The sequence below is a fragment of the Labrus bergylta genome, chromosome 23, assembly GCF_963930695.1.
Source record: "Labrus bergylta chromosome 23, fLabBer1.1, whole genome shotgun sequence".
Lineage (NCBI taxonomy): Eukaryota > Metazoa > Chordata > Actinopteri > Labriformes > Labridae > Labrus > Labrus bergylta.
In genome coordinates, this window is record NC_089217.1 from 12,967,599 (window position 1) to 12,985,773 (window position 18,175).

The 18,175-nt window shown below is 45.1% G+C and overlaps 1 protein-coding gene across 1 annotated transcript in view; it reads left to right on the top strand.

Moving 5' to 3' along the window:
• large1 (LARGE xylosyl- and glucuronyltransferase 1) overlaps nucleotides 1-18,175 on the top strand; it is a 70,601-nt gene extending 52,426 nt beyond the window's left edge. Inside the window, exons 8-15 of the mRNA XM_020644698.3 lie at nucleotides 1,054-1,166; nucleotides 2,724-2,849; nucleotides 3,589-3,744; nucleotides 6,154-6,317; nucleotides 9,607-9,885; nucleotides 10,010-10,156; nucleotides 13,515-13,710; nucleotides 14,383-18,175. Coding sequence (XP_020500354.1) covers nucleotides 1,054-1,166; nucleotides 2,724-2,849; nucleotides 3,589-3,744; nucleotides 6,154-6,317; nucleotides 9,607-9,885; nucleotides 10,010-10,156; nucleotides 13,515-13,710; nucleotides 14,383-14,580 — 1,379 coding nt within the window. The 3' untranslated portion in view covers nucleotides 14,581-18,175. The remainder of the gene's footprint in view (nucleotides 1-1,053; nucleotides 1,167-2,723; nucleotides 2,850-3,588; nucleotides 3,745-6,153; nucleotides 6,318-9,606; nucleotides 9,886-10,009; nucleotides 10,157-13,514; nucleotides 13,711-14,382) is intronic.

The following is an 18,175-nucleotide window of genomic DNA, read 5'->3' on the forward strand; positions in this document are numbered from 1 at the left end:
CTCTCTCTCTCTCCGTCTCTGATTACACTCTGGAGTTATTTCCACCATCAGAGGGAACCTTAACGTGTGCCGTGTGTAGCGGGAGACATCTGAAGGGTGTCCAAGTATTTTGATTTCTGCGTCTTTTATTCTCCGCAGTCTCTTCAAAGCTTCAGAAAAAAAAACCTAAAGAGGCAGTTTAATGCATCGTCGAATGCTTTGATGCATTTTTCAGGCTTGTTAGAAGTTTTACGGAGAAACACTTTCTGAGAGGTGTGCGGGGTAATTTCAGCGAGCAGCTGATAGAAGAATTGATTGGAGTCATTTTACACCTTGTTATTTTTTCCCCCCTGAGTGTGTGTGTGTGTTTTACCTGCATCCAATCCTGCGGCTCTTTTTTTCTCCTGCACACTTTTTCTCTCTCTGTTGTTTGGAGGGAGAGGATAAATCACCCCCGACCCGCTGCTGCAGTAAAACTCACCTGAGCTCGTCCGTCTGTCCGTCTGTCGATTTTCACCGCGACTGAATCTTTGTGTTGTTTTCTTCACGCACAACAACAGTTTGACAGAAAGCCTCGGTTCAGCTGCAGCTTTGAGGCGGTGTCCGTGGCAACAGATGGAGCACAGCGGGGCGTGAAAGACGCTTTGTTTGTTCCAATCTGAAAGAAAAAAGAAAAAAAACACAAAAAAACAACATTCGGCTTGTTTCTCCCTCTGAAGACGATTTTATTTGTTCAGCAGCAGCAACAGCAGGAGGAGGAGGAGGAGGAGGATGTCTTTTATTAGCCGAAGGAACGAGGAGAAGTTTTTAAGTTGTTGGTAAAGAAAGGTTCATGTTTCTATAAGGAGACTGTAGCGTGTTTTCTTCGTCCTGCAGCTCTGTCTTTAAAGTGTTCAGCTTATCAGAGGAAACACACGGCCGAGGTGCTGAGTCTCATGGAGGGACTTTATCACCTTAAACAGGCCGCCGGATACCAATCTCTCTGTTTCTAAAGCTACCGTGTGTGTGTGTGTGTGTGTGTGTGTGTGTGCGTGTGCGTGTGTGTGTGTGCTTTTATGTGTGTGTGCTTTCCAGGAGTGATTCTTCTTCTCCTGGATCGTCTCAGGAAGCTGAGATGGGAGCAGATGTGGAGGCTGACTGCAGAGAGGGAACTAATGAGTATGCTGTCCACGTCGCTGGCAGACCAGGTAACACACACACACACACGCACACGCACACGCACATCCTCGAGCATCCCTATATTTAAAGCCGGTCTGATACTTCTGCGTCTAATCTTGGCCGAAGGTTCACGTAGCCCTGTCCCTACGCAGAGGCTGACGTGTACCCCCTCAAAAAAGTTATCGACACAGACGCCAGGCCGTGTGATTGGTCCACTGGGTAGCATCTTATTTCCTGCACTTATCCGGTATCGCCGCCAATTGCAAAAATCTTAATGATCATTAGATCTTAATCTTAATAACTGTAGTATATTTAAATGCTGTTCACCTTTTATCATCTTGAAATCCAACATAATACCCTCACTTTCTCAGTCGCCATGGTTTCCCGAACACAAACAAACAAGCAGAGAATGTGGGCGGAAACAGAAAATGGCGACATAACTCGCCGAGAAGTCGAAAAGAAAATGTAAATGAGCTGTGTCTGACCACGCCCCCTCTCTGGAAGATGCTTGGGTGACTCGGGCTTTCTCGCTCCATGTCCTATTGTTTACGGTGAGAAGGCAGACTCAGAGGGCAGAACAAACACCTAGCTGTGGGAGTGTCACCCACCTGGGGGAGGGGTTACTGCCCTTTGTGATGTCATGAAGGGAAAATCTCCAAACGGCCTGTTTGAGCACACATTTCCTGAAAAGTGGAGCAGGCAGAAGACGGAGAGGATGAACTTTTCTCATCATTGGGGGGTTTGTAGACAGACTAGAGACATATATTAGAGTTATAGAGACATGGTGGAGTGGATTATAAATAATATATGACCTTTAGGGATGTAAAAAAAGGCACTTTTCATCAGCTGTTTGGTTTGTCAGCCCTAAAGCGAACATTAAACGGTTAAAATAAAGCGGTCCACACTGATATGTTCATCTTTCTTACAGCATATGTTTTATTTTATTATTTTATCCTCCTCCTCGAGTGTATCTGCCTCCTGAAGGTTATAAACATGTTTTTCCTTGAAAGCGTACTGGGTGTTGTTTTTATCTACCACAGAGAGGGCAGGCGGGGGTGAAGGGTCTCTCCGTTATCTCCCAGCTCAGAGCTCGTTCATGAGATTTTAATTAAACCTTCATTAAGTGGAGTCCTGTTAGGTGTGCACTTTGTAAAATGAGGAGCTGCTGCTGCTGCTGCCGTCTGAGCGCCTCACACGGACTGTCGGCCATCTTTCAGGTAGCATTAAAAACATTCACACAGAGGTTTAATGTCTCCTGTGAGGAAGACCATCATCCCGTTCTCTTAACCGAAGGAATGTTGTTCATGTCGTTGGTTATACGACGGATTTCTAAAACACAAATACAGTCCAGGTACAATCTGTTATGATAAAGAGACCCAGCAGAAGTTCTGCTCGGTGTCAGCTCCTTTAGCCGTCGCTTCCAGAGACGAAAAGAAAAGATTTATTCCAGGTGTGTTTGATCCTCTGATTAAACAGGAGTCACATCAGACCGAGGTTCAGGTCTGCAGGTGATGAAACATAAGGCAAAGCATACGGCTCAGTGTGTGTGTGTGTGTGTGTGTGTGTGTGTGTGTGTGTGTCTGCAGGACATCTTCAACGCCGTGATCAAACAGAACCCGTTCCTGGTCCACCAGCTGCCGTGTTTCTGGAACGTCCAGCTGTCGGACCACACGCGCTCCGAGAAGTGCTACAAAGACGTGTCGGACCTGAAGGTGAGACCTGCTGCACCCGCTGCGGCTCACAATCTGACACTTCACACACGCTGCAGGCCAGACCCGCATTAATCACCTGTCCCAAAACAAGCGCGCACACACACACACACACACACACACACACACACACACACACACACACACACACACACACACACACACACACACACACACACACACACACACACACACACACACAGGCACACGCAGTGACACACATTTAGTTTGAAACAGCATCCAGCGAGGTTTTGTTAACCTTGAAAGATCAGCGTTCCTCCTCCAGATTTCTGCAGATGCTCGAAGCTGTCCGATCCCGGTAGCTCCCCGTAAAGGGACAGCGTGAACACTTACAACATGTGCGGACGTGCGTGCACGTTTATCGATGTTTGATGATATTTTTCAGGCAACATTTGATTTAATTTTAGACTTTATCTAACCAGGAAGTGGCGGTGATATTCTCCAGTGTCAGGCAGCCATCTGTATGTACAGATTTTAATTTATATACATGCCTGCAGGTGTTTTTAACGGCTTCGTCTCTTGTCATTGATAATTATTATAATTATTTTAATTATTATAATTATTTTAATTAGGATGCCTTTCTAATAATTTCAGTTAAACATTTAAACAGCTCAGTGCTTCGGATGAACGATGCAGGAGAGGTGACTTTGAATCAGTTTTCTGACCTGCCCAACATCTTACATATCTGAGCGTGATCGTAACAGTGTGAACTGTTTGTCAGGTGATTCACTGGAACTCTCCCAAGAAGCTGCGGGTGAAGAACAAACACGTGGAGTTCTTCCGGAATCTCTATCTGACGTTTCTGGAGTACGACGGGAACCTGCTGAGACGAGAGCTGTTTGGATGCCCGAGCGAGGCCGACCACAACAGCGAGAACGTGAGTGACCCTGTGAATCTGGTTCCTGTTCAGAGATTAAGTTGAAGACGATGGTGATAGGATCGTGTTCAGTGGGCTTCCATACACCTTCCTGTGGGCGGGTTATTTGGAAGCGTCCATTCTCTGCAGCTTAAAGACGGGGCACCGAGGGAATTCCACTTTCAGAATCATGCTAGTTTTTGAAAATTACCAGCCCTGCCTTTTCTTTAGATAAATAAGTTTGTCCCTGAGGATTAAACCTGCACATGACAGCGCGCCTGAGCTTTTGGGGGTTTGGTCACCTCTGCAGTCTGTCCAGCTACCAGACACATTTCCAGACTTGGTCCGCACCGAGACTTGAAGCGGCGTCCCTCCTGTTCCGAGCCCAAGTCCCTCCAGACTGAGCTGCCTCGGCCCCGATGTATGCTTTGTTCTTGTTGCATTAAAAAAAAAAAGACTCAGTCGGTAATTCAGGCAGCTGGAAGCTAAACTAATAAAATATGAATAAAATATGTTTTCAATCTTTTCAGCTTCTAAAACTCAAAAAGACAAAAAGTCGCTGCTTCAGGACGTTTTCTCGTCCCAACAGTGCGTCTGGAATCTTTCACTATAAATGTCTTTAATTACTTTTCCTGTGGCTGACATGATGCTTGCACACGTTTTCATCATTATTTGTGAGACAATTTCACTCTAATGATCTTTTTAAAGATATTTTTCTGTTCCTATTTTTGTCCCCCGTGACCCTCAGATTAACTTCAGATTATATTCATAAAACTTTATAAGCACTTTGCTGTCATCCGAACTTTTCAACTTAAAGGTCCAATCAGTGAGATGTGTAGAGAGTGAAATGATAAAGTGACCTCACTATATGATCAGACATTAAGGAAACATGCTATGTTGAAGTGCTGGCTTCTCTGACAACAATGCAGCAGCCAGTATGTCCTCCTTCTAACTTTAGATTCTGCTCCTGAATGCTCTGGATTTGTTTGGACCAGAGAAGGTAGACGGTTTTAAGGCACCCCCACACGGCCGTTTTGGACTCCCCTCGGTTTGCCAGATATGAGAGCAGTTATCAGGTCAACAGGTGTTGCAGTGATGGAAGCGGGCAAGAGAAGTGGTTCAGATAGAAGTGATTGTACCCGACCTAAAAAGCCTCTGCATGTTTCTAATAAGCTCCACGAGCAGAAACGTGCTCAAACTAGGATCAATATTGGAGATGCTTTTTGAAAAATGGAGAGAGGTTAGAACACAGAAAGGTTTACAGACCCATGCAGAGCTGGATAAACACTGAAGCTTCAGTGTCCACCACATGGCAACCTGCGTGAGCATGGACACTAGATGGCTTTGAAAACAGTTGGGAATTTTGAGGTTATGTAAGTACGCAACAAAAATATATATAACAGGTTTAGTCCATTTCTTATTATTAAGATATTCGAGTGTAAAATTCAACATGTTTCATCTTTAAAGCAGCAGGAAAAAAAATATTTTTATGGCAGTGAGGAAACAACAAAGTCATGTTTTTACTGCTGTAATCTCGTGATGTCTGTGTTTGGATCCGCAGACGGCCTGTTTCTCTCTGATGGTAAATCTAAAAACAGGTGTTGCCATCTTCATTTCTCGTTTTGTCTGATTTCTGCACAAACAAGCGAGAGAGAAGACGGTCCTCCTGCCTCCTCTGAGGGCAGACAGCCACTCTGTAAACACAGAATAAAGCGTTTCTTTGGGGTTTTCTCGGGGTTAAAGAAAGCTGTCTGAGTCGTTTAAGTCCTGCAGTGGAAGCTTCAGTTTGTAACCAGCTGAAGGTCAGCTTGGTCAGGACTTTTTTAACGGCTCCTTCCTTCCTCTGTGGTGCTGTAGAAGAATTTAAGTGTCAGCTCTGTGGTCAGTTAATCTCATTATAATTTTCCATCAATGTGTGCCAGAGCGCTTTTTTTTCTGCCAACACTCAATCCTAATGTGTCCTTAACTCAGGAAATAGTTTGCTCACTCAATTTTTCAGAGTTTGAACAGCGATTTAAATCCCATTAAAGTGATGATTAGACTAATGAAGCCACGGAGGGACCGGATCCTGCAGCACGCTGCACACCGGACTCCTTCAGGGCCGCCGCGCCCCTGCAGCCTGCTCGCGCTCTGCAGAACGGCTAATCAGACCGTTGGAAGCCACACACACATGTAGAGAAATACACACTTAAACATGCTCACAAAGAGGCCGTCAGCTCGGTCTCTGTGCTGCCTCCTAATACACAAACAAGTTCCTGTGTTCAGATTCCACTTCATGAACAAACCGTCATCGCTCTGTCAGCACATCACTGTACAGACACGAGACAGGAAGTCCACATTGTCAGACCTGAACCCTGAGTGACCCCTTACATGTGTTGTCATATCTGATTCAACCCGCTTTAAGTCCGTCTGTCTCCTCTCGCCCTGCAGCTCCAGAAAACTCTGTCCGAGCTGGATGAAGACGATCCGTGTTACGAGTTCCGTCGTGAGCGATTCACCGTCCACAGAACGCACCTCTACTTCCTGCACTACGAGTACGAACCGTCCTCCGACAACACCGACGTCACGCTGGTCGCACAGCTCTCCATGGACAGGTAACCTTCCACACCTGCAGAAACAAAAGAGATTCCTTCTGGTGCATGGCGAGTTTTTGTAGAAAGGTAGAGGAGAAGTTATTCTGGAAGCGACGGGTTCAAAATGATTTCTACATCGAGGCGTCGGCCGGCCTCGAAGCTGGTGTGTCCGCGATCGACCTGCTGCTCGTTTTGCACGCACTCAGTTCTACAAAACATCTTCGTCTACATGGGAACGACAAAACGCACTGTTACATGTGTCATGAGCACGCCAGGTCAACGTCCTTGACATGCGTACATTTTCTCGCAATCCCATCAACCTGAAGTTTGACCGGGTCCCGTCCCAAAACGGGGTTTGTGTTGCATGAAGCAGCAGTGACCTCCGTCGTCCAATCAGACGTCTCTGCTCGTCAACATAGTGGGAGAGTAACTGTGTGTGTGTGTGTGTATGTGTCAGCATGTAAAAAGTCCAGTTAGCGACGTTAGCACCAGCGCTATTTTGGTTACGTCGGCCATCGCACTAATCTCATGACAACTAAAGTGACGACGTCGCACGATGACGTCACACGGAGGAGAAACCGGCGCACAGCGTGACGTCACAAGAACAAAACTCTGTTTTCCCCGTCTACACAAAAACACCTTAAACAGTTTCTGAACATCTTCACCTTTGAAGGACTTTTACTAAAGGAGAGTTTACAGAGACCTGTGGACGAGGCCTCAAACCTGCAGGTTACTCGTTGAGTGTCAGCAATGATTGAAGTGAAGAAAGATGAACAGTCTGTAACACAAAGGAACTTTTCTGCTTTAGCAGGAAAACAAAAACAAGCTGATAGTTCCCTTATGAAGGACTTCTCTTCGAGTCATTTATTTGTTGTTCTTTAAACCGTCACTGTTTGTTTTCTTTCTTCTGTGTCGTTGCTCTTGGGGATCATTAGACTCTGTCATTATTTAATATAATGAGCAAAATGAAAGAGGCCCACAGAGGTGGAATAAGACTGGACTGTCACTGAGACATTAGCTGTTAATAATGGAGACGCTGCGTCTTTAACTACAGTTTAAACTAAGAACCCGTCTTCCACAGGATTCAGCGTGGACGTTAGAGGCATGTGGAGGATGCTGCTACCTTTAGAGAAATGGCTCCAGTATGTTTGAATAATTTAATTTGGCACATCCTTTAGTTCAAACGTCCTCACAGCGAGACTATTTACGTCTCCTAATAGATCGTGTTTGAGTCTGCTGAGCACGTTTGAATTCTCAGGGTAATAAACCTTTTGTTTAAGTGACCCAGCGGTATGTTTAGTCACCCTCAGGACAAACAACGCTTTGTTTTAATATTGTCAGTATGTCGTGTCTTCTGCTCAGCACTATATTATTATGTATTGTGCGTAATAAACGCTGCTGCCTCTAGGGGCTGCAGGCTGGCTTCAGACTGTGTCTTGTTTTAATGAGGCCCATGGTGGCTCTGCGGGGGGGAACACGGGCATATTGCAGATGAAAAACAATGTCAGACATCCGCAAAAACAACACAACTGCACCTTCACATGGAATACGCAATGAGCTGTAGAGCTGCTGAGGGCGAGATGTATTATGGAACAGAAGAAAGAAAGGATTAAATGACAGAAAATATTTGAGCAAACAAGAAATATGAAGTTTGAAAACTTTGAGTATCGCTGCTGTGAAGCATCCTGTTCAGTCAGGCGGACTCTTTATATAACAAATATCAGAGCATTGTATCAGACTTGCATAATATTTCAAGATAGAGTGAGTCATTTAATCTAAGAGCAACATTCTGCTCTGTCTGTTTCCAGATCTGACTTTTATAAGAGGTTTGATGTGATCTTGCAGCTTCACATTAACAAAGTGTTCATCAGAAGTTTGTTTTTATTAAAATATTTGTGATCAGCTGTTTGTTTAGGCTCTATTTCTTTGTTCATCTTTTGAAGGCAGGATTCAAGGATTGTGTCGCTTTCACAATAACTAAACCTGTGCAAATGAGTCAAAAAGACACGAAACACACAAAGGGTTAAATGCACCCAGGATTGCGCTGCAGAGCAAACAGCAACTCAGGGCGCCAGTTCTCGTTGTGTTTATTTAAATGAGCAATTGCGCAGTCTTTGGGAAGAAACTGCCCCTTCTTTTTATGCAAATAATCTTCATTGCAAGAAAATGTTTAATTCATAAAAAAACGGTGCTAACAGCCGCACGCAGTTAGAGGGAAAAAAGGAGCGTCTGCTGAGAGTTGGCAGTAACTGCGCCGCAGTATTTGAAAGAGATGTGATGCTCAAAGAGATGTGCCTTCAAAATAAAAGCTCTCAAATATGACTGTTAATCATTTATTAATATGACCTGTTAATATAACCGGGGGTTAAATCAGTCGGGGGCTTTCAGCAGAGGCACTTCTTGTCAACAGGCAAGGCAGGCAACTGCAGCGGCTGAAAACATGCACATTTTGCAATGACGGTAGGAAACCTCCCTAAGGGTTTCCCATCTGACAGAACTCACCGTTGTTGCCCTGCTGAACGCTGGTTGGAGGGATGATTTTTTTTGCCTCAGGCCCCAACAGACTTTAGAATCGCCACTTGCTGTCAGCAGCTCCACGCTTCATCCGTGAGTTTGGAGATGCTCTGGAGTCGTTGCTATGACGATGGTACATAGTTGTGTCACCTTGAACAGCTCTTGTTGCCAACAAGTTTAATGTTGGTACAACAAAATGCAAACATCTCTTATGGTTCTGTTAACCACAGACCTTATTTCAGGCACCTAACCACCAACCCATTCAAAACCACATGGTGCTAAAATGCTAACTTACTTCCTGGTTTTAGAACTCATTTCTGCCTATTATTGCCTCTTGGGCTCAAGTATTTTGCACCCATGGATGCAAACACCAAGTTCTGGAAAAAAGAAATGTTCTTTTGAAACAAGAAGACCGTACAAGGTCAGGGTACAACATACTCACTTGAGCCTTAATTCTGATGTGTGTTATTGTTTGCACAACTTATTATGTGGTTCTCACAGATTAGAAAGCAGTTTGCACAAGGAAGCAATTTTGTAAAAAGTTGATATCTTGTGCAAACGGGTTATAACCTTACATTCATATTTAGGTATCTAGCTTGAACACATTAGTTTCCTGTTTGCACAAGTTAGAAGTGTGTTTCTTGTGCTCACATCATTAAGTGGTTTTCATTGAATAAGGATCTTCTTCTCATCGTGTGAGCATCTGTCTTTTTGTTTCTATATTATCTGTTGTGTGGAACAATTAAGCATGATTGTGATGTTACCCCCCTCCCCCCCCCCCCACCCCCCTGTGCAGGCTCCAGATGTTGGAGGCCATCTGTAAACACTGGGAGGGGCCCATCAGTCTGGCCCTGTACCTCTCCGACGCCGAGGCTCAGCAGTTTCTGCGTTATGCTCAGGGCTCCGAGGTGCTGATGAGCCGCGGGAACGTGGGTTATCACATCGTCTACAAAGAGGGTCAGTTCTACCCCGTCAACCTGCTGAGAAACGTGGCCATGCGGCAGGTCAACACGCCCTACATGTTCCTGTCAGACATCGACTTCCTGCCCATGTACGGCCTCTATGAGTACCTCAGGTGAGACCACGGAGACCAGTCAGATTTTTTAGATTTCATAGAGAGTATTGATAGCTTTTGATAACATTTTGAGATGGTACTCGGTGTAAAATAACCTCTGTGTGTGTGGTTTGTGTCTCTGTAGGAAGTCAGTGGTGCAGCTGGACATGTCCAACAATAAAAAAGCTCTGGTTGTTCCAGCCTTTGAGACGCTGAGATATCGTCTCTCTTACCCAAAGTCTAAAGCCGAGCTGCTCTCTCAGCTGGACATGGGGACGCTCTTCACCTTCAGGTAAACCACTCCTCTGTTTCTATAGACGTTCACTACAGCAGCTCTGTTTCTATAGACAGCAATGTTCACTACAGCAGCTCTGTTTCTATTGACAGCAATGTTCACTACAGCAACTCTGTTTCTATAGACAGTAATGTTCACTACAGCAACTCTGTTTCTATAGACAGTAATGTTCACTACAGCAACTCTGTTTCTATAGACAGTAATGTTCACTACAGCAGCTCTGTTTCTATTGACAGTAATGTTCACTACAGCAACTCTGTTTCTATAGACAGTAATGTTCACTACAGCAACTCTGTTTCTATAGACAGTAATGTTCACTACAGCAGCTCTGTTTCTATAGACAGTAATGTTCACTACAGCAGCTCTGTTTCTATAGACAGCAATGTTCACTACAGCAGCTCTGTTTCTATAGACAGCAATGTTCACTACAGCAGCTCTGTTTCTATAGACAGCAATGTTCACTACAGCAGCTCTGTTTCTATTGACAGCAATGTTCACTACAGCAACTCTGTTTCTATAGACAGCAATGTTCACTACAGCAGCTCTGTTTCTATTGACAGCAATGTTCACTACAGCAGCTCTGTTTCTATAGACAGCAATGTTCACTACAGCAGCTCTGTGTTTCTATACACAGCAATGTTCACTACAGCAGCTCTGTTTCTATTGACAGCAATGTTCACTACAGCAGCTCTGTTTCTATAGACAGCAATGTTCACTACAGCAGCTCTGTTTCTATTGACAGCAATGTTCACTACAGCAACTCTGTTTCTATAGACAGCAATGTTCACTACAGCAGCTCTGTTTCTATAGACAGCAATGTTCACTACAGCAGCTCTGTTTCTATTGACAGCAATGTTCACTACAGCAGCTCTGTTTCTATTGACAGCAATGTTCACTACAGCAGCTCTGTTTCTATAGACAGCAATGTTCACTACAGCAGCTCTGTTTCTATAGACAGCAATGTTCACTACAGCAGCTCTGTTTCTATTGACAGCAATGTTCACTACAGCAATTCTGTTTCTATACACAGCAATGTTCACTACAGCAGCTCTGTTTCTATAGACAGCAATGTTCACTACAGCAGCTCTGTTTCTATAGACAGCAATGTTCACTACAGCAGCTCTGTTTCTATAGACAGCAATGTTCACTACAGCAGCTCTGTTTCTATTGACAGCAATGTTCACTACAGCAACTCTGTTTCTATAGACAGCAATGTTCACTACAGCAGCTCTGTTTCTATAGACAGCAATGTTCACTACAGCAGCTCTGTTTCTATTGACAGCAATGTTCACTACAGCAGCTCTGTTTCTATTGACAGCAATGTTCACTACAGCAGCTCTGTTTCTATACACAGCAATGTTCACTACAGCAGCTCTGTTTCTATAGACAGCAATGTTCACTACAGCAGCTCTGTTTCTATTGACAGCAATGTTCACTACAGCAATTCTGTTTCTATACACAGCAATGTTCACTACAGCAACTCTGTTTCTATTGACAGCAATGTTCACTACAGCAGCTCTGTTTCTATTGACAGCAATGTTCACTACAGCAGCTCCTCTACGTCTTCTGTCTTTTGTGCGAGTCAGCCGTATCGATTCATTCATTAACTCAGATCTTTACCCGATCCTCCGGAGCTCAGAGAGGGAGCATCACTCCAGCTTGTGCTGAGCGGGCGACTCATAAACATTACAAAACCGAGGAAAGATAATAAGCAATTAAAATAATAGATATTCATATTGATGTACAAATAAAGAGTTTGAATGCTGCAGACAACTGAATCATGAAAAACTCCGATAATGTGATGGTCGTGTTGGAGGAAGTGTAATATTTAAGTATGTGATGGCGTTGCTTTAACATCTTTCAGTGATGATGTTTTAAACAGATTTTAAAGCTGCAGTGGTATGCCTGCAACTCTTCTCTTTAGTTTGTCCAGCTTTCTTTCATGTTTGCAGTGATGCCCTGGAGTTCCCAACAGATAAATAAAGCTCTTTGAATTTCATTTAATTTAATTAAAACAGGGCAAACATTATTTACATCTCCCTAACTGTGCTGTCCAATGAAACCCTCTAACTCTAAAAGCACAGCTCGAACAATAAACATATGAAAGAGTGAAAGGGGAACTTCAGACAGTGGAGACAATACCTGCGTGGGTCACCCAGGTGTATTTATGACCACCAGATTGTATTTCTGACCCGTTTTAATGTATTTTTTTATTTACTCATACTAATAAAAATGCCGCACACACAAGAGAGAGAGTCAGGGAGAGAGTACAGCTCGCCAAGGACGTCACTGAGCGCACAGAATTTTAAACTGTGAGCCCGCTGCGATTCCGCGCAACGTAACAAAACTCCTTTTTGAAAAGAAAAAAATGCTCTCTCAACTCCTGCAGAGACACAGCAGAATCACATCCGCTTCAGAGAGAGAGAGAGAGAGAGAGAGAACAGGTCCACCCTCAGCCGTGAACTCCACCGCCCAGGTGTCGCATCATTCTGTGGGAAACATTTTTGTGCTTGACTTGATTACATATTTACAGACGATCTAATAATCCAGCTGCTGCGTTTATTTGAAATTTAGATTGTAATTCATGCAATGAATGCTCTCTCTCTCTCTCTCTCTCTCTCTCTGCCTTGTAATCAGAAGCGAGTGAAATACTGCAGATTTTTTTAGTGACTTGACAATAAATAAGTGAGATGAATAAAAAATGGAAAATCAACAAAATCAAAAAGGTGGACACACCGTCCCTCTCAGCCCCCACACACAGAGGAGGAGGTGTTATGTTCTGTACGGCTCGAGTAAAGGTTTTTATTTTCTGCTCTGTGTGTGTGTGTGTGTGTGTGTGTGTGTGTGTGTGTGTGTGTGTGTGTGTGTGTGTGTGTGTGTGTGTGTGTGTGTGTGTGTGTGTGTGTGTGTGTGTGTGTGTGTGTGTGTGTGTGTGTGTGTGTGTGTGTGTGTGTGTGTGTGTGTGTGTGTGTGTGTGTGTGTGTGTGTGTGTGTGTGGTCACGCTGTCTTCAGTCACACTCGCTCTCTTCGCCCTCCTTCAATTTGCAGTCAGTAAAAACCTCTTTTATCTCGACGGTTGGTGGAGAAAAGTGTTATGATGGCACCGCCACAAAAAAGAGACAACACAACTTTTTTTTCCCATCAGGACTGATTTGGACTCGGGGAGAGGTAAACAACATTTTATAAAGAAGGTCCAGACTTTAAAGAGACCTTCTGTGATACAGACGGAGGTTTAAAATCAGAGTGTCACCAAATATTCAACAGACTATACATCACACTTTCTCTCCACGTCCGCGCCGACTTCACTCTCCAACAGCACCTTAATAAAACATTTTATTTTCCCTCTCTCTGCAGGTACCACGTGTGGACTAAAGGCCACGCACCCACTAACTTTGCCAAATGGCGGACAGCCACCACGCCGTACAGGGTGCAGTGGGAGGCTGACTTTGAGCCTTACGTGATGGTGAGGAGGGACAGCCCCGAGTATGACCGCCGCTTTGTCGGCTTCGGGTGGAACAAAGTGGCTCACATCATGGAGCTCGACGCACAGGTGAGGCTAAGGTCAGAGGTCATATACTAGATAGATACTTGACGACTCCCTCATGTCGCCTGGAGCATCAGCTGTGCAAGATGCAGTATGCACATGAGCAGAAGGGGGCAGTGTAGAGGCAGAGAGGATGACCTCCGGTGTTAAAAATTGAAGCCGATGCTGAAGTGTAAAATCCTGCAGTTCCTCGAGTGTCCACTAGAGGCTGGCTGCAGAAGTACAGGAAGTCACATACACACAGCCATTCTAAAAAGTCTGTTTTTACAGCAGAGATCAACATGTTTACAGCCTGGTTCAAAAAAACAAATAGGTCTGATTAGCTCATGTCTCGATCGACACACGCTGTACCCCCGTACATCGTGTGAATGTTTTGATGACTCATCAGTTTTGATTTGATGAAGGATAAGAGTTATTCACAATAAGGCGTGTAGCTGACCTGATTGACAGGTGGGAGCGGTGTAACGGTTTGTCAGGAGGCTTAAAACCCTCCTCAGCTCCAGCTCTCAGCCTGTCGTTAGGTTGACTGAAAGTTAGGGTGGGACATTGCTTATTTGTAAAGGGACAAGTATGAAGCAAGTCAACTGTTGAAACATTTACAAGCCTGACTTTAGATCGACCTTAAAAATCCGTAAAACTCAGACTTCTCTCTCTCTCTTTCTGTCTCTCTCTCTGCAGGAGTACGAGTTTGTGGTCCTCCCTAACGCCTACATGATCCACATGCCTCACGCCCCGAGCTTCGACATCACCAAGTTCCGCTCCAACAAACAGTACCGGGTCTGCCTGAAGACCCTGAAGGAGGAGTTTCAGCAGAACATGTCGCGGCGCTACGGCTTCGCCGCGCTCAAATACATGACTGCCGAGAACAACAGCTAGCTACCACTGCAGACCCCCACACCCCCCCCCCGCCATGAACTACTGACACGCTCTCTGGACGGGGGCGGAGGGTGGAGGAAACAGGGACAGCCTGGGTGAGGCTGACCTGAGGATTTTAGACTGCCTCTGACTTTTACAGAACGTTTGACCCTCAGCGTGGGACTGCGAGGGTCTTTATGTCCATTCTTTGTCCTCGGCTGTGGATGGAGAGATCATCCAGGAGGAGATCACTCACTAAAGCTCTGAAAGACGACAACAATTACAGCTAGACCCAGACCAGAAACTGGTTTATGTTGGCCCAAAGATCCGGCCCTTAAGTGTGACAGACAGCAGGCAAAGAAAAACAGACATTCAACGCCTCGCCATATTTGTAAGAGCAGTGACAGAGCTGTGGGCTGGGTGTAACGTTAAGGATGAGTGTGTGTGTGTGTGTGTGTGTGTGTGTGTGTGTGTGCAGATAAATGAAATGCGTGACTGCGTAAGTATGTGTGTGTGTACTGGTGTGTCTGTATGTGTGTGTGAGTGTGTTCCTCCAGGACAGCGTTTAGGTAAAAGCCTAAGCAAAGCTGAAGATGTGAAACATTTCATTCTGAGCTGCGCCGGCGGTTTGATTGACAGCTCACCCCGACTCGAATGCAAATCGTCAGCAGGCGGCGAGATAAGACAAAGCGGTAAACACGTCCACACAGATTTACAGAATCTCATTGTGACGACTGACACACACACACACACACTGAGATAGTGTGGCGAGCAGCCAGCCAGCAAGCGTCTGCTGCTGCTCCGTTTGTTTGATCGCTGATACACATCGGAATAAGTCGTCAGCAGCGACGACGTTAAGTGCAGGGATGGGTGGAGGTCATCAATGCTACAGAATGTTTCCTGTTTGAACCTGACAGCAGGTTGTGTGTGTGTGTGTGTGTGTGTGTGTGTGTGTGTGTGTGTGTGTGTGTGTGTGTGTGTGTGTGTGTGTGTGTGTGTGTGTGTGTGTGTGTGTGTGTGTGTGTGTGTGTGTGTGTGTGTGTGTGTGTGTGTGTGTGTGTGTGTGTGTGTGTGTGTGTGTGTGTGTGTGTGTGTGTGTGTGTGTGTGTGTGTGTGTGTGTGTGTGCTTGTTTTTTGATCGGGGTGAGGTGTGCACAAACACCTGAAGTCCTGCCGCCGTGTGAGCCTGCAGGAGGCGACACAGCGCTTACTGAACTCACTGTTTACTCGTCCCTCCAACAATCAGTATTATTTATCAGTGTGTTTACAGTCCTGATGGGCGGAGCCTGGAGAAGTTGGTGGGGTCTTCTGTCCCCCTCGGATCCTCTTGACGTTGTGATGAGGAGGGATAGTTAAAACTGTGAAACTCTGAAAATCAAACTGACAGACAGAAGAGAGTCAAACACTCCCCTCTCTCTCTCTCTCTCTCTCTCTCTCTCTCTCTCTCTCGCTCGCCTTTACTTTGACAACAGTTTGGTGGCGTCCAGTGAAACTGCAGCTTTTTGTGTTCTCGATGGGCATTGATTTGGAGCAAGCAACAACCGCTGGTGGTGGAAAAATTCAGCTGATGTGGATTCATCCCCTTCATGATGTGCACATAACAGCGACATTTTCTGTTACTTCTTTCCTTTTCTGCAGCCTTTTCATATTTATTATAACGTGCATGAAGCTGTATTCCTCATATTCAGAACGTACGTGAGATTTCTGTGCAAAACAGAAATCTTTTTCTAGCTGGAGTAGCCGTAGTTTCAGTTTTGTGTCAACATGAAGCAAAGTCTTTAAGGCACACCAAGGAGACCGTCGGCCGTCGGTCCAACTCAGTGAGCGGTCATCGCCCTAGTTTTTGAGGTGTGTCTGTCTCCGTTGCTCCCCGTCTGCCTTTTTTCTGTCGATATGACATGTTGAATCGGCGTCGGTGAGAGGGATCTCTCTGATTGGCTGGTTGGGAGGTTACATTTCTCTCCAGCTCTCGACTCAGGTTCAGGAAAGCCCCTTGAGCATGTCGCTGTAGTATCCATGCTTTCACCCATTAGAGCGGTTTCTCCTTATTGGTCGCCTCCGCCTCTTCTTTTCTTTTTCCACTAAAAGACCAAAGGCTGACAACGCCAGCACCATTTTCAACTTTTTATCAGACATTGTTCTCCATTAGTGGACTACCTATAATACGAGTGGTGACCGACAGCGGTGTGAAAATGGTCTTCTTGTATCATAACAGCAGACTACCGCCCCCTGCTGGCATGAAGAGTTATTTCACACAGCTGTAGTCTTTGCGGTGTGTTCAAGTGCAAGTTCTTTGCCGTCTGCTTGGTCAGGGCCTTTAGACTAGTCTGGTTTGAACCACTTGGTTAAACAGAGTCCTGAAGCTTTCTGATACTTCACATAAACACCAGAAGAGGATTTAGTAAAAGACACAAACCATCTTTAACTCGGTGGCACTGATGAAGTTGTGTAGGGAGCGACTGAAGATGTATCACCTGTATCGCCTCTCTCTCCACCATCGTGGATCATTCAGTGGTTAAACTGATCAGGGAGCAGATTACCAACGCACCTCATTTGTTCACAATGTTAAAATGATCTGAGCCTCTTCATTACTTTAAACTCTCGCCCAAACACTGAGTCCTGACGGAGGAACACTAAAAGAGAGACAGATGGTGTGAAACCCCCCCCCCACACACACTTTGTCTCAGTATTCGTTTAAAAAATGTGCTTCTAACAGTCGTGTTTAAGTCCAGCTCAGTCACACTTTCCCTGCTTCTTTGATGCTCTAGTAAGAAAAACCAGACCATCATTGATTCGACCGTTGGGGTCAAAGTTTGAGGCTACAATCGATTGAGAGTTGCAGATTTTCCAAACCTGAAAATACAGTACAGTTACAGGATCAGGAACTTTTCACATCTCTAGATCGTTTGCTCCGGTCTGAATCATGGACTTATTTGTTCCATTGTTGCTTAATTACCTCAAATTTGGTCTGTGTTCAAACGGGGACATTTATAACACTAGGAAAATGCTCTCTGATTGGTCAGAATTTCAAAGACTAGCTTCCTCCTGATTGGCTGTGGCTGCTCCAAAGACTCTTTCCGGTTTCTAAATGGACAGACGACTACACGGAGTGATGCAGGCTCTGCTCACCACATGTTAATCCTCCTGAACCTGGGAGGATAAACATAAAGAGGGAGTCATGTGACCTCTGAGTTTACCTGAGCATTTGCCCTGGTTTCATGGAAGACATGCTCAAACACCCAAACTGTTTCTGAAGATCCGTCAGGTATGCTTCCGAAAAAACGGTGGACAGAGACCCACCTTTTCAAGAGGTCTTTGTGCGGTTGTTATGTCCACACCAGGGTTTGATTGACAGCTTTCACACCAGCACAGGCGAACCGCACGTACTTAGCAAATGCATTCAAGTTCGTGTTAACCGTACCAAACAGGGTTACGTCTGAAAACAACCTTAGATCAGTTAAAAAGTTCCTCCAAATCCAAAACGTCCACAGTTCTGAGATCATACTGTTGTGAAACTAGAGGCCTCTCTCTCTCTCTCGCTCTCTCTCTCTCTCTCTCTCTCTCTCTCTCTCTCTCTCTCTCTCTCTCTCTCTCTCTCTCTCTCTCTCTCTCTCTC